The sequence below is a fragment of the Nematostella vectensis genome, chromosome 13, assembly GCF_932526225.1.
Source record: "Nematostella vectensis chromosome 13, jaNemVect1.1, whole genome shotgun sequence".
In the NCBI taxonomy this organism is placed as follows: Eukaryota; Metazoa; Cnidaria; class Anthozoa; order Actiniaria; family Edwardsiidae; genus Nematostella; species Nematostella vectensis.
In genome coordinates this window covers 11,978,090-12,002,479 of record NC_064046.1, presented here as the reverse complement: position 1 = coordinate 12,002,479, position 24,390 = coordinate 11,978,090, and the positions used below count along the sequence as shown (strand labels likewise).

General features: G+C 38.4%; 2 protein-coding genes across 6 annotated transcripts; one reads left to right on the top strand and one right to left on the bottom strand.

Annotated features, from left to right (window-relative positions):
• Window positions 1-3,690: 3,690 nt before the first annotated feature.
• On the bottom strand, window positions 3,691-8,821 carry LOC5519515 (cuticle collagen bli-1). Of its 3 annotated transcripts, none has more exons than XM_032364280.2 (4): window positions 8,692-8,821; window positions 7,135-7,206; window positions 4,966-5,379; window positions 3,691-4,575 (listed from the first exon to the last, which is right to left on the bottom strand). In XM_032364280.2, exons 2-4 carry the CDS (start codon window positions 7,201-7,203, stop codon window positions 4,177-4,179), a joined length of 882 nt encoding a protein of 293 aa, XP_032220171.1. In that variant the 5' UTR covers window positions 7,204-7,206; window positions 8,692-8,821; the 3' UTR covers window positions 3,691-4,176. The 3 variants fall into 3 exon arrangements, with proteins under 3 accessions (XP_032220171.1, XP_032220170.1, XP_001639343.1); XM_032364279.2 differs by lacking the exon at window positions 8,692-8,821 and adding an exon at window positions 8,124-8,280; XM_001639293.3 differs by lacking the exon at window positions 8,692-8,821 and adding an exon at window positions 8,027-8,268.
• Window positions 8,822-12,643: 3,822 nt separating this feature from the next.
• Window positions 12,644-22,878, top strand: LOC5519454 (collagen alpha-3(IV) chain). Of its 3 annotated transcripts, none has more exons than XM_032364282.2 (4): window positions 12,644-12,797; window positions 19,792-19,854; window positions 21,150-21,527; window positions 21,790-22,878. In XM_032364282.2, the coding sequence occupies exons 2-4, from the start codon at window positions 19,795-19,797 to the stop codon at window positions 22,144-22,146; spliced, it is 795 nt and encodes a 264-aa protein (XP_032220173.1). In that variant the 5' UTR covers window positions 12,644-12,797; window positions 19,792-19,794; the 3' UTR covers window positions 22,147-22,878. The 3 variants fall into 3 exon arrangements, with proteins under 3 accessions (XP_032220173.1, XP_001639420.1, XP_032220174.1); XM_001639370.3 differs by lacking the exon at window positions 12,644-12,797 and adding an exon at window positions 18,175-18,340; XM_032364283.2 differs by lacking the exons at window positions 12,644-12,797; window positions 19,792-19,854 and adding an exon at window positions 20,243-20,556.
• The last annotated feature ends 1,512 nt before the right edge of the window (window positions 22,879-24,390 follow it).

Sequence of the window (24,390 nt, the reverse complement as noted above, 5' to 3'; positions counted from 1 at the left end):
AGAACTCAGGTTTAAACGCCACGCCGGCGGCTTTGAATTTACGGCCGAAAAACGGTTATTCCGCGCTCCGTAGGTTGGCGGCCCTCCTCGTTTTCGCGGCCCCATCGCTATTTGCCCCAAAAAGTCGTGTACGCGCAAGTCCTTGGGCTTGCACGCGCCCGGCCTACACCCTAATTATTCATGTATGCAGCCCTAATTAGTTATCCATGCACGCGAAACACCTGCAGCCCTAATTGATTATTCATGTACGCGAAATCTATTTGGCCTACATTAGCTTTTGCCGATTGTTTATGTACGCGAAATCGATTTGGCCTACATTAGCTTTTGCCGATTGTTTATGTACATGAAGCATTATCTGCCTGATCTATAGAGGCGGGGCTGGGAGGCCCGGAGGGGCGATCCGCGCCTCCCACTAGTTTCTCTGAAACCCCCCAGTCCCCCCCACGGCCATTTGCCAATTGCCATTTGCATTGACAACGTTTATTGAAATAGGAGTACACAGGAGTACAGCGCCAATTCGCACACAAGATTATGCTACTTCTGTGTATGTTTATGTCATGGTGCCCAGTAGCGGATCTAGGGGGAGAGTTTAGGGGGTTTAAGCCCTTTTTGGGCTGCCAGAAAGCTATACGCAACAAAAAAATTGCCCCATCCCCTCTTTGCCACTGAGCAAAATTCCCCCTTAAAGCCGCATTGTCACCAGTTTACTTCCGGAGGTCCGTCGGAAACCAACCGTCAAAAGACAAAAGAATATATTAGAATCTGCGCTATAAAACGGGCCATCCGCTCTAAATTATCAGTCAAATCCTCGAAGAAACTTCCAAAAAACATACTGCTTTTAAAATTTTGAAATATTTTCCGTTAAAAATGATCAAAGATTGTTACGAAATCGACCGGAAGTAATATGGGGGCCAAGGCGGCTTTAAGCGTAAAGCTAGATCTGGTTCTAAGCCATTGCAAGAAAACACTGTCACCCACAGCCCAGCATCGTGAAGCAGCCACAATGAGGAAAGTGAAATGAAAGATTGATTAATTAAACATTGTCTGCGGCCAACACCGCAACCTATAATCCCATAACCTCCGATTACTCCCGAGTACATTGACACAGACAGAGAACTTGAAGCCAAGACATGGACAGCAAAATGTTGGTTGATAAAAATCTTGACAAAAAGCTATCAATCAAAAGTTTTATATTGATTCAAGGCCAAGGCCCATTCAAGTACCCATAATACTTTGCGATGTGTGCTAGTACCCATAATACTTTACGATGTGTGTTCTAGTACCCATAATACTTTACGATGAGTGTGTGTACTAGAACCCATAATACTTTACGACGTGTGTAGTACTACCCATAATACTTTACGATGTGTGTGCTAGTACCCATAATTCTTTACGATGTGTGTGTAAGTACCCATAATACTTTACCATGTGTGTGCTAGTACCCATAATACTTTACGATGAGTGTGTGTAATAGTACCCATAATACTTTACGACGTGTGTAGTAATACCCATAATACTTTACGATGTGTGTGCTAGTACCCATAATACTTTACGATGTGTGTGTGTAAGTACCCATAATACTTTACCATGTGTGTGCTAGTACCCATAATACTTTACGATGTATGTGTTTAAGTACCCATAATACTTTACGAGGTATGTGTGTTAGTACCCATAATACTTTACGATGTGTGTGCTAGTACCCATAATACTTTACGATGTGTGTGTTAGTACCCATAATACTTTACGATGTGTGTGCTAGTACCCATAATACTTTACGATGTGTGTGTGTAAGTACCCATAATACTTTACGATGTGTGTGCTCGTACCCATAATACTTTACAATGTGTGTGCTAGTACACATAATACTTTACCATGTGTGTGTTAGTACCCATAATACTTTACGATGTGTGTGCTAGTACCCATTATACTTTACGATGTGTGTGTTAGTACCCACAATACTTTACGATGTGTGTGCTAGTACCCATAATACTTTACGATGTGTGTGCTAGTACCCATAATACTTGACGATGTGTGTGTGCTAGTACCCATAATACTTTACGATATGTGTGTGTTAGTACACATAATACTTTACGATGTGTGTGCTAGTACCAATAATACTTTACGATGTGTGTGTTAGTACACATAATACTTTACGATGTGTGTGTTAGTACACATAATACTTTACGATGTGTGTGCTAGTACCCATAATACTTTACGATGTGTGTGCTAGTACCCATAATACTTTACGATGTGTGTGTTAGTACCCATAATACTTTACGATGTGTGTGTTAGTACCCATAATACTTTACGATGTGTGTGTGCTAGTACCAATAATACTTTACGATGTGTAAGTTAGTAAACATAATACTTTACGATGTGTGTGTGCTAGTACCAATAATACTTTACGATGTGTAAGTTAGTACACATAATACTTTACCATGTGTGTGTGTAAGTACCCATAATACTTTACGATGTGTGTGCTAGTACACATAATACTTTACGATGTGTGTGTGCTAGTACCAATAATACTTTACGATGTGTAAGTTAGTACACATAATACTTTACCATGTGTGTGTGTAAGTACCCATAATACTTTACGATGTGTGTGTTAGTAAACATAATACTTTACGATATGTGTGTGTTAGTACACATAATACTTTACGATGTGTGTGCTAGTACCAATAATACTTTACGATGTGTGTGTTAGTACACATAATACTTTACGATGTGTGTGTTAGTACACATAATACTTTACGATGTGTGTACTAGTACCCATAATACTTTACGATGTGTGTGCTAGTACCCATAATACTTTACGATGTGTGTTAGTACCCATAATACTTTACCATGTGTGCCTTTATACCAATACCGCATTTACACCAACACTTAAACCAGTTTATAGGTGGTTTAATTAAACTGGTTTAAATCTCAATCTCCCAAGAGTGGACAGAACCAGGAACAAAACTGAATAGACTGTGCTGTACATGTTACTAAGTGATCATTTAGCTAATAAGAATTCAACACAATGAGAAACTTGGCAAGTTATCAGGCAAAGAAAAACATTGTGAATGCAACATAAGATAGCTATTTTAGCAACTGAATCACCTTCTTCGTCTTTTCTGGGCCCAGCTCACTTTTCGCAACAGAGCTACGAGTAGAGGGGTGATATAAACGCCTGGTGTGATGAGAACCTTCTACAACGGACTTGTTAAAATATTTTGTTTGAAATATTTTGTTATAGTTAACCCTAACTTTTCGTCATTGAAAATAAATTTATTCTAGAACGGTCTCAATTTTTAACACGGAAAAGATTACAGTAAATACTTTCCGACAGAAAATTAAAAAGTAAAAATACATTTTCCTCAATCTTCAGCGAAAACAAAATCTCATACCATGTGTTATAATAATCTGGAATTAAAATAATATATAAGAGAGGGGAGACAGACCCAACAGATAAAAATAAGATAACCGGAATGTTATCAATGAACGCCACTCTATTTGAAGATTTAAACTTATTTTACTACTATCCTGCAGTCTTACAATCACTGGCCATCCTTGATTACAGCTCAATAGAGTACTGAACCCTTTTGTCCGTTTTTATTATTACTGATTCATAAAAATATTCTCCAGGACTGGGCTTAAAAAATCCCTCAAAAATTAAGTACCGATAAATGTATATGTAATAAATGATTTAATTAAATATAGCTTTTTATTTCAGCATTACGTCACCGACAATCCGAAATACATTGGCAAGAATTTCTATTCACAATTGTTTTATTCTTCCCAAGTATTTTACAGAGTGTTAAAGAAATGTTACATAGCGATCTAAGAATCCAAAGCTCTTTCTCTATCATTTGTAAACACACCTATATAGAATCCCTCGCTATTAGGGACGGGACTAATATAGTTAAATACTCAAGTATTCGATCATATTAATGACACTCGTATCAAATGAAGTCAGTGCAATATACATACATATTGACAAGTGTAGTTTCTACCACGAATATTGTGATTAATTTACACTTAGTTTAACTCTGCTTAACATGTAAGCTAGACTGCTAATGATGGAATTTCAAAATGGCACGCTCAAATTGAGCATGGGTCACATGTTAGTATGAACTACCACTCATCAAAGTGAATTGAAGTCTTTTGTTGTTATTTTGTTGTGTGTTATTGCTATTCTGAAGAGGCGGATCGCTTCTCCTTGGCTGCTCTCTTTCTCTTTCGTCGTCTTCGCTTGCCTCCCTCTTTCAGCACATCCACCGCGTTCGCTTCATCAGGGATACACTCATACCAAATCTTGAGATACTTATACGCATTGCCGCAGCTATTGTCGTCGAAGAAAATATTAGAGGCCACCACCTCGCAGGCTTGTTCGTTCTGGCACTGTCCTTTGACCTTCTGCATCGTGTTGCCGGGGTTAGTTTCGCAGACTCTTTCAAGATTTAGGCCGGCGGGCACCTTGGGACAGGTCACGTGATCGTCACGCCCCCAGAAGGCTTTTGTAACCTTGATGAGCTCGTACTGCTTACACTGCAGCCAGCCCTTCTCTCCCTCGCAGATAACGGTAAAGTTCTGCCAAGGAGGTACAACAGGTAAGAGAAAGTTGACGATGATGACCTCCTTAAAGCTATGTGTTTAAACTCTTACACGCTTCTGGGAGTAGCAAAATGATTGTTTGAAATAGATGCTGGGTAAATGGAATGGTAAATACAACATGGTAGCCACATTATGACAAATTTTGCTGGAATAAACTGAAATACTATTTGTAAAAAGAACAAGGGTACTGCATAAACAGCCGCAAAAAATAGCGTAATTGATTAAACAATATGAAAACAATTTCGATCATAGTTTCTCATTTCCTCCGATATAAAAGATATGATAAATAAAAATGGATGTCAACAGAAAATGGTTAAAAATATAACGACAGCTTAGGTAAAATCTTAGTTATAACAGAAAACTTACCGGCATGATAGGCTCTGGACCAGGGGGACCCATAGGACCCTGAGGACCAGGCAGACCAGGTGCTCCAGGAAGACCGGCAGCACCAGGAGCTCCCTGAAGACCAGGGTCTCCCTTCTCTCCAGGAAGACCAGGAGCACCAGGAGAACCTGGGGGACCTGGAGCACCAGGAGCTCCGGGAGCACCATCCTCTCCTACATGGCCAGGAGGTCCAGGGGGACCGGCCATACCAACTTGTCCAGGTTCTCCCGGGGGACCAGGCGCACCAGGAGGACCAGGAGGGCCATTGAGACCCTTCAGGAAGAAGCCGAGGGTGAGGTTTTGTTCAAGCAACTGACTGACCATCAGCTGGTCCAAAAATGGTTGTGTGATTCTGTCGCCGATCTTCGGCCAGTCGGGAAGCACTCTTTGAGAACACTGGAGAAAAGAGAGAGAAAATATTAGTTTCGCCCGACATGACGGAAAAACCTGGAAAATATGGAATTCGAGATAGAAAAAGAAGACACAATTCCTTACAATGGCCATCGGCTCCTTGTATTCCAGAATGATTTTCGAAACACAAATAACATGAGACCGAAATGCACATACCCATATTTTGGCTTTTTTACGATATTTTTTCTTGATCATCCTTGCACTGTGTATGGGCTCAGGGACGAAAAGCTCAAATTTTAATGACACCTTACAAAAAGTTGCATCTATTTTAAAAAAGTCGCACTTGATATTTTGTTTGCTCTAATTTACTAAGTACTCAGAGAAATTCTCCACCTTATTCGATGTGAAATGGGCTTATTTGAAGCTTCACGTCATGTTTTCCCGTCATGCCGACGTTCAGAGTTATTGTTTCAAGAGGGCCAGTCACGCATTGGCTTACTTGTAACTTTAACAAAACGATACTTCTGTGGTTTGATAATTATACTAAGGGGTGTGAATTTTATGCTACTCGTCATTTGTCCTTTCGTTAATCTTAAAATAATTAAATTTTTTATTACTCAGAATAAGGAACCGTTCATACGATTCTTTTAATAGTTCTAGTTGATTTACAATGATGGCAACTTTTTCTGCAATTACGATAAAAGTAATTCCTTAATCAATAACTACAGTGTTAAGCTCAAGTGTTTTACGGAGAATTGTGTGACCTTTGCAAAATTGATAGATATGTATTGTCGCATGCAGTAAATACTAGTATTTTCGGATTTTGGACGCGGTACTGCTGTATTGCGATTTTAGGACGCAACATTAAGGTATTTGGGAGTTTTGGACGCGATATTACGGTATTCGTGAAATACGAAAAGGCCATTTATTGGTCCGTGAAACGTGAAAAAGTCATTTTTGGGTTTCGTGAAACGTGATCCCTACCCCCCCTTTACCACCCTGTAACTACTTTCTGGTGAACGGTCGAGAGAATTGCACGCACGAGTGTCCCGCTGTTTTTGCTATCAACGTCAAATGTCCGATCATGAAAACTTAACAAAGATCAGAAATGCGTCTAGCGGGTAAATTTACACGAATAAAAAGGTCTCTTGTTATACGACTTGTGGTCGGTGTTTGAAGAAACGGGAAAAGAATGAAACCCGTCTCTGTACAGGTAGGACCTGTTCCTTTGTTTACGTCAGGCGAACAACATCTTAAAATCTCTTAAAAATCACGAGTCATTTTCACGTTAAAGAAAATATATACCAATGAAGTTATACTAGATTACAATGTATAAGTAAATTTTGATAAAGTATAATTGCTGAGTAGTAATCTTGATTAAACAAACCGTAAACATTATATCCGAAAGTAACGTCAAAACAAACATCAATGGATACAAGGTTTCAAAATTTTCTTACAAACTTCTTTTTCTATAAGGGCTTTTTTACTGGAAGAACAAAAAAAAAACTCTCAAATACTTTAGAATCTTAATTGTAAGGAAAAAGGCGGGAGATGACCTTTAAATGATCATCGGATCAAAGTATCAAATTTGAAACGATAGGATAGGCGGAATGGGAGGGCAAGAAATTTAACAGTAAAAGTTGAATAAAAATCCCTTTTAAACCAAAATATTTCCTTTCAAAGGACTTTCTGAAGCGTATCGACAAAGCGAAAATGGATATTTGTGATACCAGATTCACTGATAAATAAAACATAACATAGAATTCCAACAGAAAATCTGGAATTATTCTTGAGACTTACCGTGCATTCTAGGAAAATTACTCCTAGGAATAAAGTTAGAAGGCATCTGTAGCCTCCTAACTGCCCCATACCCTACAAGAAAAGAACAATAAACCCCAAGTTAGAAGATCAATGACATTTGAGACCTTAGGGTTATTAATTATTGAGGTATGATTCATCGTGCGTGGAGAAACTATTTTAAATTATTTCAAATTTTCACAGGGGAATTCAAAGCAAATGATAAAAGGAGCTGAAATAACAATAAAAAGACAAACTTGCCTAAGGAAATATTTCTTTAGGCAAGTTTGGTTTAGGTTATAAATGGGTGGAGCCTCTCGGCAATACCAACGCTCGATGGTTAGCCATCCCTTTGTCTACAACAGTTTATAATATTACGATGTATAACCATCCAAAACGCACTAGAAAACTGGTGTAGAATACACAGCACCATTAACCTAAGTAAGTCAGTCAAATCAAAGCGTTAATCAAACTGCAATGTTATCAAAAAATGCCAAACAATGGATTCTATTTCTAGTCCACTACTATTTGTCGCTCATAACAATAACTATTATACTTACTATTATGAAAAAAATATAGCCTAGCGATAAAGGAAGTATTATGTTGATGGGGAAATTGTACCCTGGTCAATAATTGTTCACATTTCCCAGTAATTTTTCCTAAGATAACAAGATGGCGTCATATCCAAGCTAAACAATAACCGGGTAGTCTCTACGAGGCCAACGTTTCAACATTACGAGCAACTAAGTTTTTGCCATAATAAATCCCGCGCACTTAATTGCTCGTAAATACAGTGATGTTTCTACAGATACCAATAGAATAAATATTGCTCCAAATTGGGGTTCCTTAAAGATCACTGCCCAAGGTTCATCGCGAAAAGATGGAATGTATTTACCATTGTGTAAATCCTTGGGAGAAATCTCTTCTCAAAACTTCCCAACCTTTTTCCACATAAGTATGAATATCCCAATTGTTTACGAGAGGGAACTAACCTGTGACAACAGCTTTTATCCAAGTTGTCACTCGTTTTAGTTCAGGGAGGCGGTATGACTCCTGTCTTTGGCACAAATGTTTCAATATGCACAAGATTTTGTCAGGGAGTCTGCGCGGTGTGGCCGACCAATCCGTGTGAGACGCCTGACGTGGCATTACGAGTGATCAAATTTTGTTTTTTTATTAGGTAATGTAAACTAACCTTCCTTATTCGCTAGCCGGCCAATCAGAGCGCGTGATGCAATTGAGTGTGAACACCAACAATCGCTATGTCATGATCCGGAGTGACTCTTAGGTAATATTGATATAAGTGGATAGCTATTTAATAATAAAAATCACCTCCATTGTGTCGCTTTGTGGAGCCCAACAAAACATAAAGGCCAACCTTGATCCGTACCCTTTCGACCAATCAGATCGCGAGTTCTTCGTTCGAATTCCGTTAAAAGTTATGGTGCCCGTGACCCCGGCTCTCAACGGATCCCAAATCGCAGTCAATGATTATTATCGCTATTTGACCCAAATAAACTATAGTTTCATTCATGATTTGGTCTGAATCTCGCGCCTTACCTCTTCTTTTGTGAAACCGTTCTGTTCAATCCTGTTTTAACAAGCTTCCCTCACCGGCGCGCTCATTCCTTTGACTGAATGAAGTAACGACTGAAATTTTCAATTAGCCCCTGTGGTTGTTATGATGAAACCTGTCAAAGCAAACGGGTTACGTACCGTGCTACCCAAGTTCTCAATACAACAACCTGATTCTAAATTTACAATCAAATAAATATCCCTGCTTAAGTATTGTCTGTCTCTGTGAAGGCATAATGTTGTTAAAATCAACAGATATCGGAGAACAGAGGTTTGTATTTGCATCCATCCAGCTCCATCCGTATCGATCCACGCATATTAGTAATTTGTTTGACCAAAGTTAGCTCTACAAAAAATTAAGTTAACTTTGATTCTATTTTTATTTTTCGCATGTTGATAAAAAGAAAACTTTGCTTTTTTTTAGAAGGAAAAAAAAGGTTTTTTTAACTACCTTTGAAATACAAAGCCTTAAACCTGGCGAAAATCTCCTTACAAAATAGGAAGTATTCAAGGCTGTGTCTGGCCTCTTTTTTATATGAACGAATTGACACCCTGCGAACTATTTTTTTATTATTATGCTCAAGATAACACTCGGCGTTTTGTCCGGACAAAATTTCGTTTCACGAGTGAATTGGTATTCATTCATGTGCACATGATCATGCCAAGAAAGAAGTTTTGGCTTATTATTCACACGGTTTATGAAGCTCATATCACGCTTTGCTACCTTGTTACACACGAACAAACATCGATACAACACAGCAATAACCATAGGGCATACAAGAACGCCATATAGCACACTTAAACCAACACACTTAAACCAAAACAAGCTTAAGTCCATTTAAGAAGACAAGACACAAGCGGAGTCGCAAGGGGGTCAAAAGTCAAGTCCAAATGAGAAGATGACAAAGATCTACTGGCAATTGGCAACTTTTGTTGAAGCAAAATCTACGAGGAACTTAAACTGACAATGAAAAATATGGAGATTTTCTTCAAAGCAATTTAGAAGTCATGCAGTGGAGGAAAAGAAGCAAAACTATCTCATGGATATTTTTTTATTTTTCAGCAATACGCTGATCTGCCATGTATGCTCTCCATTCCTCAAACACTAAAACTGTGTTATTATTTCTAATCTAAAACTTGAAAAATCAAGCTAATATCAAACACATCTTTAGGTGTCACGTATTCTATAAGAATCGATACTTTTTTTTACAAAAAGATCAAGATGGCAGGAAAACTAGGTAGATTTAATCAAATTTTCATTTATTTTTACTAATCAGCACAGGTTAATATTTTTAGCACTTTGCTCAATTTTCAATAACCATTTTTGCCTTTTAAAATTATGACGACAAAATTAAGAAATATTATGAAAGCTTTTCCAATTTTCTTAGCATGTTAGCGATTCTATTTTAAAGTGCGTTGGAAACTAAAACCTGCTCCACGACACTTATGGACCGGGTGGCAAGCGGGTAGTACCGCCTCACAAACATCAAGACACTGTTCAAAATGTCCGCTCGTATCTCTAGACATAAGTGAGGATTTAAGACATAAGTAAATCCTCATACAGGGACCAGCAATGATATGATAAACGTCTTCCAAGGCAGGAAGATCGTAATTTCTACAAAATTTTATTAGCAGCTTAAAGAAGGCCGATCACACCATCATTTTATGCTCCCGCTCAATGGCGAGTCACAAAGCATCCATTTCCATCGGCTAATTCAAGCAAGTAACCAAGATATTTTCAATCAAATATCGTCAATAACAAATCAGACTTTATTCTTAGATTGTTATTTTGAAGTTTCTTTGCGAATAAACCGCTGTATTTACAATGATAAGCAATAACAAAAGAGTGGGTGATTCACATTCTTTAATAATCTACAGATCTAATCATTTTATAAGAACGAGATTAATGTCGCTTAACATCTACTTGTGCGTTGTGCACTTAGAGAAAGGCCTTTTGCTTGACATGAAAGTGATCTGATCTGCTGCCAAATTGCATAGCAACTGGTTCATTGTAGTGTGCAAATGAGAGCATTGCAAATAACGATTATCATGATGATGATGACAATGATAACAATAACAATCATGAATGATTGTGATAATGCTGATAGCTGCGGTGGTTGCGGCGGTGTATGAGATGACTGTCTTGCTTTCACCAACAAACAGGTCCCGTTAGGGGTTGTTGTTGTTGATGATGATGATGATAATGATTATGGAGAAGGTTGTGGTGTTTATGATGAGGAAGGTGATGTGATGATTGTGATGATAATATGATGATCATGATGTTGCTACAACTACTACTACTGTAATAATGCGAGAATTGTAAGGCAAAGATGATGATGATGTTGTAATTGATGATATAATGGCACCATGAAGAAGAAACAGATACTGATGCTAATAATGCGAGAATAGTAAGGCAAAGATGATGATGATGTTGTAATTGATGATATAATGGCACCATGAAGAAGAAACAGATACTGATGCTAATAATGCGAGAATTGTAAGGCAAAGATGATGATGATGTTGTAATTGATGATATAATGGTACCATGAAGAAGAAACAGATACTGCTGCTAATACGGCTGTTGCTGCTGCTGCTGATGACGAACATTGTAATGATAAAGACTTTGATAAAATGTGATATGGTGACAATATGATAATGATAAAAAAATGCTGCTAATAATAATAAAGTTGAGGAGGACAAGAATTGCGATGATGATGTGGCGATGTAGATGATGACTATGATGAGTACGGTGATAACGATGGTGATTGTAGAGATATTGTGTTGTTGTTGATAATCATGACGACGACGATGATAATAATGATGATGATGTTGATTCAATAATGATGAGGATGGTCATGGTGGTAGTGGTGATGATGCTGATGAAGGCTGATGAAGACTGATGAAGGTTGATGAAGACGTGTCTTACTGACAATGATCGTGATGGTAATAGCGATTCCGCTGCCCTGTGATGAGAGTAAAAATGCGAAAAAAAAGCTGGCGCCGCTTGTTGTGCGCTTGAAACAAACCAAACTCCTAACTGTTATCAAAATGAATGATTTTGGTAGATTTTCTTCTGACAAAGCACGCGTGGCGGTAAGGTTTACTGTAATATTCAAAGATCCGGATAGGATCCAGACTGACCCATCAACAGAGGAACGCATCCTTGACTTTCTATGTATCACACAATCATTGCTTTCTTGTATAAAAAAAAACCCTTAAATTCATTTGAAAAAAAACATTATATTCTTAAAAGGACAGAAGTCTTTTTTGGATAATTATCCCATCAATCAAAGGACAGAAAATCACCCACAATACCTAGCAAGCCCTTTGTTATTCACTCACAACTTTTTGTGTGGGCATAGAATGCAATTGAGCCCGAAATTCCTCATTTTTTTTTTCACGGGATAAAAAGACAAAATAAAACGCCCCTTCGTCACCTTTAGAAACCATAAAAGTACTCTAAAATCATGGTGAAAATTGTCTACCCGTAATCGTCGTGTTATATAATTCTTACACATTTGTACACCACAGCAATAAAAGGGTGACCTTATTATGTACGGCTCCTGTTCATAGGTTTCACTATCAACGTGTTTTTTTTCGAGCTCTCTAAAACTTTCAAGGCTCATCTCATCTTAAAAGTCTCCATCCCATAATTACTAAAGAAAAAATGAATAAAAATGCGATTCGGTTTGATTCGGTTTTAATCTGTTGGTCTTCCCTGTCCGTTCAGCCCAGCCAAAGATCAAGGATCAACGTCTTAGTCAACAGTGGCGATCAAATGCACCCTTCAATGTTCCCATCAAATATTAACACATTCAAGCAAAACGCTAATGAAAACAAGCATAGATCGGCCAATCATAGCGAGCGGTGCTCGCATCACGGCGCTTGAGGGGCAGGTGGCGCGCAAGAAAGCATGGGAAGGGTGATTTGAATAGCGCTAGGAGAACAAAAGAATCTCGCCTAACAGTCTTTGAGGGGCGCAACAGACTCTGCGTCCTGGAGTAGAACAGAAATTTGGACAATTTGTGGGCGAGAATGCCGCCACGAGAGTGAAACGAAGGAGTGTGGAATCTAAACGATCATCATCCCAAGTAAGTAATCATTTAAGTTGAAATACGGTTTAAAATACAAACTTATATTTTGATATTTGTCTGTAAAGTACACGTCAATTTTTATATAGCGTACGGCACAGGTCTGTGGATTTGAATCATCTTATATTGACATCGCTAGATATTTTAATCTCGAATAATTTCTGACATTAGCATGAGATATTGCCACTTTTTCTTTTGGAAGTATATTATTTTAATATAATAGGTTCGGTTGACAGTAAGGGCATTTTGGGGTCGCCTTGGTGGCAGGTTCTTTTTATGAAATGTTTACTATGACTTGTGTGGTTCTGAATGTGGCGTACCCAAGGTCTTCATTCTAGGTTCTCTTCTGAAAAAGTTCACTATTTCCTTCCATGAAAAATAGTACTAGCCTTAAAAACAAACTTTAAATCTGATAGTGCTTCATACTTATCTATTCTGAGGTTTAATGAGAGCTATCAACGAGAAGTATATAAGTCTTTTTTTTAATATCTTGAACTAAGTCTGAGTTCTTTATTTCTATATTTCAAGTTTAGATAAACTAGGTACGTTACCTATTTTCTAAACCTTTGATCAAAGATTACAAATATTAATAAAATAGGTCACAATTAACATATTATGTTTTATTCGTAAATTTTCTACAAAATATGATTTTTCCTTTTTTTGTCTCATAAATCACGATTAGAATATATCGTAAATTTAGACGAAACTTTCTCTATCCTATTTGCTACTTTCAACAACGTACGTAATAAGAAATAATAATAATAATAATAAAAAATAGAACAAAGTGTTACATCTAACCGTGTTTTTGTTTTCTTCAGATTGCAGAGTTTATAATTGCATTCCTAAAAAACTAAAAAGCAATAACTTTGTATGGCGTATTTTTATAGGGTTAATCCGAGGGGACCGCTATTTTGGTGTCACCTACCAGCGAGCCACCCGCTTCCACCGAATGAAAAATCAAACACCAAAGTCGAACTAGATTTTTTCAAGCGTAAATACCAACTGTTGGTGGCACTATTTAGGGATAATTATCAAGAAAAACGAAACATCTTAATTATGAGCCGTTAATCTATAATGAAAGCTCCGCTTCACGGTGTATGTTGGAATCTGTTTATTTCGTTATATCTGATAGCAAAACGTTAGTTCAGTTACTTTGTACAGTTATGAAGGTCTCGTTTATATCCATTCTAATATGCCTTTTACTGACTATATTTTTTTCTAAATTCCCTTAGTTTATTCGCACGGGCGGGGAAAATGAAGCCCTTTTCAAAGCCGCGTTAACTCAGTCAATTTGATCGTGATTTTTTTTTGAAGCTTATTTACCCTTTTTTACGAAACACTAAAACTTCTAACCGCTTTCAATTCCTTACTCAAGCATATTTGAAATTGCTTGATGCTCGCTGGAATTCTTTGCGGGCGTAATGAAGTAAATAAGTTTATTCGCACGGGCGGGGAAAAATGAAGCCCTTTTCAAAGCCGCGTTAACTCAGTCAATTTGATCGTGATTTTTTTTAAGCTTATTTACCCTTTTTTACGAAACACTAAAACTTCTAACCGCTTTCAATTCCTTACTCAAGCATATTTGAAATTGCTTGATGCTCGCTGGAATTCTTTGCGGGCGTAATGAAGTAAATAAGTTTATTCGCACGGGCGGGGAAAAATGAAGCCCTTTTCAAAGCCGCGGTAACTCAGTCAATTTGATCGTGATTTTTTTTAAGCTTATTTACCCTTTTTTACGAAACACTAAAACTTCTAACCGCTTTCAATTCCTTACTCAAGCATATTTGAAATTGCTTGATGCTCGCTGGAATTCTTTGCGGGCGTAATGAATAAGAGCTTGAAGGTACTAGTGTCAAACATAGCATGTCCATTATTCTAAAAATAATACACCCGAATCTTCGTATGCCAGAAACCCCCAGGCACAAAAAGTGTTAAAGAGGTGTCCAATTAATGAAGGGTACGTCTGTAGAGTCTCAAGTATCTAATTTTTAATTTTGGGGTTATGCATTTCCAGTATTTTGTCAACTCACTCATGTCCTACAACTCACATGTCTCACTTCAATAATTTAAAATCATTACCAATAAGTAGCAATAATACCACACATACAACCATTTGTTACAAATTTAACCATGCCACGCAAACTTGTTATGCATTTAATCATGTTACTAGGTCACACATTCTAATGTAACACATTCAACCATACTACTATATGTCACACAATTTACTATTTAACACGTTTAACCATGTTACTAGGTCGCACATTATACTATGTAACACATTCAACCATACTACTATGTCACACAATTCACTATTTAACACATTTAACCATGTGACTATGTCACACATTCTACTATGTAAAACATTAAACCATGTTATTATCTCACACATTCCACTATGTAATACATTCAACCAATTGCTATGTCTTTCCTCCTTGTCACGCACATCCCACGTATCACACACTCCACTATGTCACGCACATCCCACGTATCACACACTCCACTATGTCACGCACATCCCACGTATCACACACTCCACTATGTCACGCACATCTAACGTATCACACACTCCACTGTGTCACGCATTCAGCCATGCTATTATAACATCAGTGTACTATTTCTTACATGATAATACCAAACTCCTTCCACTATGAGTTCTACATATTACATATAAACCTCGAGGATATGGGCACCCTGAGGTATATTGAACATCGCATTGTTATTACTCTTAAATTTTCTTAATTCGATTTCTGAGATTTAAAACATTTAGAACGATAAACGTGCCCATCGTATTTGATAAATTGGCGCGCAAGGTTGTCAGTCATGTAACGTGGGCGGAGCCAAATGCTCTTATTTACATTTGTACCTAATTTGGTTCCAACGAAATTTGAAACAAAGTTTTATCGTAGGTTTGTCAAATGTGATCGCACAAAACATCGCAATAATTTTTAGGAGATACAAAACAAATCCTTACATTCAACGAACAAAACTAAATATTCTCTAACGCAGAAGGTTCTACGTACGTTTTGTGGAAGTACGGAATATAATTTTCAAGTCCCAGAAGTCCAGGATGGCAAGCGATCTGTGGAAACAATGAAATTGCATTTTGAAATAATTTAAACATAAAAAGAAATGTCCTTGATACATTTTTTATAAGAACCTTTTTAAAAAGAACGTCCAGCCTGAGATTCCACAAATTTTTAAGAACATGCTGAAGCTCAGATAGGAGAATTTTTTATTTATCCCTGATACATTCTAAAATGCAGAATCAAATTTTGGTCATAAACAACCTTATTATTGCTATTGATCATTTGTGTAATACTCTTCCTAATAATTTATTGGGTATTATATTCTTATATACACTAAAATTTAAGAACATCGTTCAGCCTTAAAATGCTCCAAAAGTAAAAACGGCCCAGCCCCAATTGAAAATTAGACAAGTCTTATAAAAAAGAGTGTGCCTTTCATGAGCCTTCCGAGTAGTCACATTGTTCTTTTAGCCTTTATTTACTTTTCTATTTCTATAGAAATCCCGATAGCTAGAGAACTATTTACTAGATTTTCTTTGGAAGTAAACAGAATTCAAATGTATGCTGAAACTTTTATTGGGGTAATGAGGAATCTTTTCGTAAAACAGGCCTCCCTTTAACATAGTGCATTGCAACATTAGCTTTTTAAAAGAGCAATACAAAGAATCGAATTAAAACCAAAATAATTGAATGTTTATTTTTATTATTACAATAACGTACTGTACATTCATTACGAATCTTTACAATTTACAAAGAATATCTTAAAGCGACATTGTCACCAGTTTACCTCCCAGGATTTTTAACGGAAAACTATTCAAAATTGTAAAAGCAGTGTGTCTATTGGAAGTTTCTTTGAGGATGCGATTGACCATTTAGAGCGGATGGCACGTTAAATAGCGCGGATTCGAATAGATTGTTTTGTCTCTTGAGGTTTCCGTCGGGCCTCCGAAAGGAAACTGGCGCGATTACCGCTTCAGACAAAATAAAATGAAGTTGAAACGATCGACTCGGCTTATTTGCATGCATTTGCGTTGAATACGGCTCAGGAAAATACATGTTTGATCAGTAGCATCGTTTATGAACTCCCAACTTCCAAGAGACCTTTGGGAAATTTTCAAAATGGACTACCCGGCCCAATTTTGTGCATTACCCAGAAGAGAAGAAAGTTGAAACGTGAGAAAGAAGGTTGACGTCTTGGTAGCAGATACCAGTAAAGCAACCACACTGGCTTGAAACGTACAAACAGACCCGTAGCAAGAATTTTGAGCGGGGGTTTCGCAGTGGTACTTAACTTTCCTTCATTAGAGCGGACCTTTCAATCTAGTGGGGGATCTTCCAAACCCCTGGTACTCCCCCTTACTTTGAGATCTCGCAATGTTTACCTCTAGTGTACACTTTCTGTTTTTTTTTGTATAAAAATAACTAGTCATTTTATTCAATCAAGCGTGGCCTTACTTTTGTCGGATGCTCAATCATTTGTCTGGCGGTTCCCTTTCATTATAAGTACACAGGGTACAGATATTCTCTTTGAAAGCATATTTCTTATATAAATGCCAGCATTTTTACTTAAGGTTCATTGGCTTTGAATAGCTTCTAATGCTTTTTAGCGAATCTTAAACCGAGTATCCCACAAGACGAAACGTTTCAGATTTCATTTTATTATGGTACCATTTTGAGTCGGTAGTAAAAACGTTTTTTTTTTTAATTCGACATTGTTCAAAGATTTATGATCAAAGTCAAAATGTACGATCTAGCGGGGCCCTGTTCTTGCTACTCCAAGAAGTGTTTGATAGGTCAAGTGTTTGACGTGTTTGTTATGTTGAAAGGTGTCAAACTAGGAACTGTTAAGTGTCAGTCATCATATAGTGTTCTTGGAAACACAGCCAAATATCTTATCTATAAAATTAAAGAAAAAACGTACTTATTTACTAAGGTAAATAGTTAAAAAGTGTGAGCTGGGAGGGACTTAAAACTCGCTAAGAGACAATGTGGGTGATTTCATCAACTAATTAAAGATCTGTCAGATTCAACACGAGTAATTTCGGTCGCATGATGTAACGATTGGGAACGACCAAAAATTGAGAGATTTCAAGGAGGTGGGGAATTCTTAGAAGAGGGAATTTTAGCTAGAGCAGAGTTCAAATTATAGTATTGAGCCGCTGAGGCGCGAAGTAAAAATCAATTGTTTTATTGTTGAAAATATTCTCGGATCAACTGGCAGCTCGATCAATGATCGCAAATAACAGACCTGCTGTTGACACGATTCTCGGGTTCTGATTGGCTCTCGGCATGTCAAGGGTCATGTAATTACGTCATCCTATCTAAATCCGTTCACCTGGGGCCATTCGCAGGTAATTCCACGTCAACCCCCAACACTCGTCTCAGGACCTTGCGTTGCGCATGCGCGATCGTTCCTAACGAGTTCAGATTCTTAAGCAATTAGCTGTGTAGTCATTCGGACCCAAGGATACCAGATTGGGGCTGCAGGCAAACTAAAAGTTTGCCGCGAATCTGCAGGTTTGTGGAATAATAATACAACCAAGGCAAACTCTGAGTCTGTTAGCACAAGCGGGCGACACTGGACATTTTAAAACGTGCAGGAATTATCTGTTTTTCGCCGACTGGAGTGTACCTCTAACGGGTGTGGTCATTGCTCCAATAACGAGCATCATGATGGACTAAACCTTGAAGTTCACGTCGCATAATCATGGATTCTTGAGTATATTGTATTCGTATAGTTGTGTACGGGTGTGACAGAGCTAAAGGAGTCTCACTAAGGATACTGGAAACATACCGAATAGTACCAATCCCCAGGAGTCTGCTTTTGCCTATCAACTCAGGGTTTGCCTTGCTTCCGCTCCACTGCGGTTAAGCTCGTGTGGTATCCGTTTGGTAACTGTTTTGTCGGGTAAGACGGGACTATCGTAAGTTTGGATTGACGGTAAGTTGAAGGTAACGATGTTTAAGCTGTTGTCATCATGATTTCGTAATGGAACTTTGTACCATGTTTAACGTCGTATTATTGCAGCGTTAACATGAACGTTTTTCGTAATCTACACAATTGATCTAGGCTTTATAGGATTATAGAGATGGCTTGAAATGAGACCACTTCTATCATTACAAATTCCCCGAATGTAATTATCGTACTATGTGAGAAAGTATGCGTGCACATTCCAAAGGGACAATTCCAAAGCCCTCAATCTGCCAAAGTTTGAACTTCTTTCCTACTGTTTTTATTTCTTGCTTCTGAATTTGCAAACATTGGTATGATCTTTTGAGTGATGTCATGACAATAAAAAACCCAGGCTAAGAGGTTACAATAATGTGAACACCGCTTAACGAATATAAGGAAATATAAAGAATATGGAATTTACAGTTATATTTGCACTAGTGCTTCTAAAAACGTACTTTTGGAGGATATGATTTGACTTATTTTTATATTTTTATTGTGTTAAGTTCATTTAATGTACACAAACAAAATGGCGGCTATATCGCAGCCAAAAATAGGACAAGAACCAACAACTAAAAACCCGCAAAAGCAAACACAAAACATTGTGTCGAATAGAGTAGAATCTAATATTATCCCATACATATATTAAATTCAACATATATTGCAGTAAAGATATTGATACTAGTTTTATTTTGTGTACTCTAAAAATCACAAGGTGTCAAAAACCTATCAAAATACTTTGCGCTGATTGGTCGAGGCAGCGGGGGCGATCAAACAAACACAAACAACCTGTTGAGCTGTCACCCGGGAGCCAATAGGAGCGCATGCCTGTGGTAAACTTACACCACTACGTTATTCGTGCATACTTTGACCATGAGCGAAAAGACATTAACGTTTAATCGGCAGGTTGCCTAATATATAAACAAGGTAGCAGGTGGTCTGAAGTCACGGTACACTGGGATGATCGGTGATCCATTTGTCAAGGGAGTGTTCTGAAAGCTTTTGCTTTCTTCCATAGGTCATGAGGATCGTCATCCTAGGAGTAACACTCTTCGTAGCCGTAGTGCTCGTCGATTATGCGGTGAGTTTCCAAGAAATATTCAAAGAAAAAACTCAGATCCCGAGACCTAAAGTGAAAGCAAATGTATCAATTTAACCATGTCTGAGTTGTTCACGGTGCGTGATTCGTGAAGGAGTGCATTGCGGCTGTGCACGCTCGATTTTCGTGCTCAAACACCATGGCTGAGTTCTTGTCTTTGAATCAGTGTCTTTTCGTATGAGTGCGTTTTGAGTGTTAATGTTCAAACCCACTATATCAAGACAGCCATGCGTATGAATGCAAACACTTGCCCGGGTCGTACACAGAGCGGGTGAATGACAGGGAACACAATAAGACAGTGATCGCTCGACTAGACAGTAAAGCCATCTTGAATTCAGTGATCTTTTGCCTTATAAGGCTAGCCCACCCGCCCTGTGGCTAAATGCTTTAGTGACTTATCCAACCTTTACTTCGTCTTGTTAATCATTTAGCAAAACACGTACGGGAGTTATACTTTTCAAGGAAAATATCGATATCTCGATGCTAAATGATCAGTTTAGGTATCGGAATCGACAAAATCGGAAAAATCGAAATAGGGGATACAGTGTTTGAGAGACCGCCTGAACTTGGGCGTTATTCGCCTTATAATTGCATCGTAGAAGTTCTCTAAGTGGGATCATAACGACGTACGGGCAAATGTTCGTGATTGGAGTACTGGCAGTTTTCATTCTCGTCCCAAATGTGGTAAATATGTGTACGGATTTGTATTCGATAGAGAGAGCGAATCAAAAGATGGGTTCGTTTTGTTATGACAAACGCGAAACGAACAAAACATCGAAGATTCAGGGTGAAATCAAAACACACAACAAATGAAAGAGAGCTAAATATATCACAGGACCTTAGTAAGCATAATAAACTTATCGCGATCTTGGCTGGATGGTCCATCATATAAATTGAGTCGAGGATAGAAATAAGAATAACGTTCGATCAGAACATATAGTAGTAACCTGTTATGAGATCAAGGCAGGAAGCCAGGATAGTGCAAACTGAGACATTGACTTTCGTAATGATGCAGTAAGTCCCATCACTTAGCACGATAAAAAAAACACACACAGACAAAAAAAAAATCCTATGTTATTCAATTATAGAATAAAGGCATTTGATCCTCTATTGAGTGGTTATATTCCCAGTCGTGGTTTAATTCTACTTATTACTTTAACGTCTCTTTAGATAAACAGATAACTTAGCCACAGAATCAGACAGGCAGAAAAAAAAGAGGCCCACTAATGTAAAACACTAAAGCAATACTCTAATGCTTCAATCGCCTTCTCCAACAGGCATCGTTACCAGTACAAGCCCCTGTGCCGCCACTACTTAACAAACTTTTAAAAGACCAGAATGTCACACTGGGATTCATCCTTAAGGGTCTACAAGGTCCTCCTGGTTTGAACGGTCAAGCAGGTACTTCCGGTGCGCCCGGTATGCCCGGACCTCCGGGTTTCAAGGGAGACCCGGGTATGCCCGGTCTCCCTGGTCCTCCAGGTTTTCCTGGCGCACCTGGTTTCCAGGGCCCTCCTGGTCTCGACGGAATGCCTGGTGCCCCTGGCATGCCTGGCCCTCAAGGTTACCCTGGTGGTAGTGGTGCGCCTGGTATACCAGGTAGCCCTGGTATGCCTGGTCCTCCTGGTCCTGCTGGCCCAACACCCATCAGATATGTAAGTATCACGATCAAATTTCTCATTATTCTTTATTTCATCTTTCTTTCTTTCTTTAGTAAAACCTTCTGGGATAATCATTTTTAATGCTTATTATGACGCGTTATTAAAATTACATTGCATGATTTCGTCCTCTTCTTCTGTTATCAATGACAAGCTATTCGCTTTGAACCAAGTCCACAATGAACCATAGTTCCAAGCAACTACTGTTCAGTTTCTCAAATTAAAAAAACTTAAACTTATCTTAAACTCGTTATTTCAGAACGGCACAGTAAAATGTGAAGAGGACACCGCATGGCTTCGTTGCAACGAGTACAAACACATCAGCATCATTTCTGCCTTCTGGGGAAGAAGAAACTTCGGCCTTTGCACAGAACACACCGGTTCTCTTGTATATGAGAAGTACTGCCCCACGACGCCTCTCTTTCTGACCAAAGTAAAAGACGCCTGTGAAGGAACGACGATGTGCGAGATCAAATGCACGAAGTTCTTCTTCAACGACAAAACGTGTACCGACACTTACAAGTATCTCGAAGTTTACTACAAGTGTATCGAGGTCATCAACGGTCACGAAGTTGTCAACGAGGATAACTTACTCAACGCTAACTTCTTGGGTTAGAGTAGTTTATAAACAAGAACTTTCCTGTTCATTTCAGGGTTTGTACTAATGTATAATTTCACTTTGGCTGGGAAAAAAATCAAACACAACACAACGTCGTATGAAGCGACCCTTTGAAAAGGGCGCCGACTTTGAAAAATCCGGGCGCCGACGCAGTTTCGTATTAAATTCATTCACACAATAAACAGATCGCGCAGTATGAGAAAGACTGAATTTGGTCAGATGTAAGATACAAGAAATAGAGGGCTGTATAGTTCGACACAAAGTACCTTCTGCACTGAACAGAGTGGCCTATCCATTTTGTTGGATGTAGAAGAGGTTTTTCTTTGAGATTTTTCATTAGAATAAATGCGAAAGGCAATTCTCTCTGTATAGGGCCGTTGACGTATATCGAAAAATTCGTTCTGAATTAGCTTTACAAACAGACGTGTTATAAATGTTGTAGAATGGAGAAGTTGTATCACTCTTGACATACAAACAAAATGAATCAACAGCTCAGTCTGAGCGAATCTTTCTGTTATGACAGAACGACTTGCTTTGTACCTTAAGTCTTATATGTAAATAAACCGATAAACGCAAGGTTTAGCGAGCGACCGGATCTCTTTGTCTGGTCACCTGATTATAAGTAAAGTCATCGACTCAATATAATGTTTATTTGAAGGTAGTCTACAGTTTCTATTGGTTGGATCTCGTTATACGGGAGAAGCACCGAATAAAATTGTTTGAAATTTATACGAAGTGATCATCCAGCAATTTTCTATGTGTAATCCTTCGAAGGTCACCCTTTCAAGGTGCGGGATGGAAGGGGGTACAACAAGAAAAAATTGTGTCCTTCGTAAGGGAGGGTTAAAATAATGTTTTAGAACTTTTTCTATGTGGGTATTCCAAGTGATAAGTTGGTCCTTTGTAAAGAAGGGGGTTTGAAATAATGTGATAAAAAAGTGATAACTTTTTCTACGTGGGGAATGGAAGGGGGTTCACCTATGTGGGCCCTTCAAAGGAAGAGGGATAAATGGACCACCCAACCATTTGCTATGCATACCCTTTCGAGGGGCCCACTTTTTATGCGGGTTGTGAAATTTGGTTCTCTTTATGGGTTGGGCATATCTTCCCTGCTAGCAGAGGCCTCTTTTCTCTGTATTTCGCTGGGCTGGCGTTCGCAAGGCAAAGGGACCTCTGCCATGGGTCGAAACTTTTTTTGATCAAACCGCCGTCCACGATCCAGGACGGGGAGATCAAAAGCGCATGCTCCGTTCATTGTTTACTGGCCACTATTTGAGCCCACAATCTCTAGCGCATGCGTGAAGCGTATATCCGCTGCGGGATAATAAGCCCGCATTCGAAACGGCGTCCTCCGTAGAAATATCACGCGACGAATTATAAAAAAAGCCTTTTAATGCCTTATCTTCATTCAGAATTTTCTCACTTTTGACTACCGAGTCAATCTTCCGTTTACAGCTTTTGCATATTCTTCTGGAATAAGCTGATCTAAGTTTACCAAAGAGTTTGGTAACATTTTCTTCGAATCCAACTGTGCGATATTTACATTAAAGAAACTTGCCTGCCCAGATGTCTTGAAATTTATCCCACAAACAAGACAAAACTCGTCTTTGCCGCGTTTGCTGTTCACTCGTTTAAGTGGCGTTTTAGGTGACTGAAACTGAACAGTTGTTTTCTTTTTTCGAAGAGGAGAACTAACCGGAGTTTGATTAATAATTTACGACAAAACCCATGCAAAGCATATTGACAGCTTTTGCGCGATAGTACGGGTTTTGGCACGTAATGCGGTAGCTTAGAAACGCTCATGTATGCGCAACGAAAACAGTTTCGACCCATGCCAGAGGTCTCTTTTTCTCGCGAACGCCAGCCCAGCGAAATACAGAGAAAAGAGGCATCTGCTAGCAGGGAAGGGCATATCAAGATCAAAGAGAAAAAAAAGAGCCGAGACTTACAGTCGTCGGTTTCTTCGATGTGACGAAATATCTATATTCCGCATTTAAGTTGAGTCTAACAAATAACAGGCAAAACAGTCATAGTCCAGGGGGGAAGTAGCCTTAGAAAAGGAAACAATCTACTTATTGCTTTATAAGACGATGTTTAAAAGCAAGTTAAACGCCTTAAAACCGACGATTTTTTTATAAAAAAAATTAAAATGTTCAGTGACCATGCCGCCACATGTGGGCCCTTTCAAGGGATTCACTTTCTTAGGAATTTAAAATTAAGATGACGTTACCATATCTAACC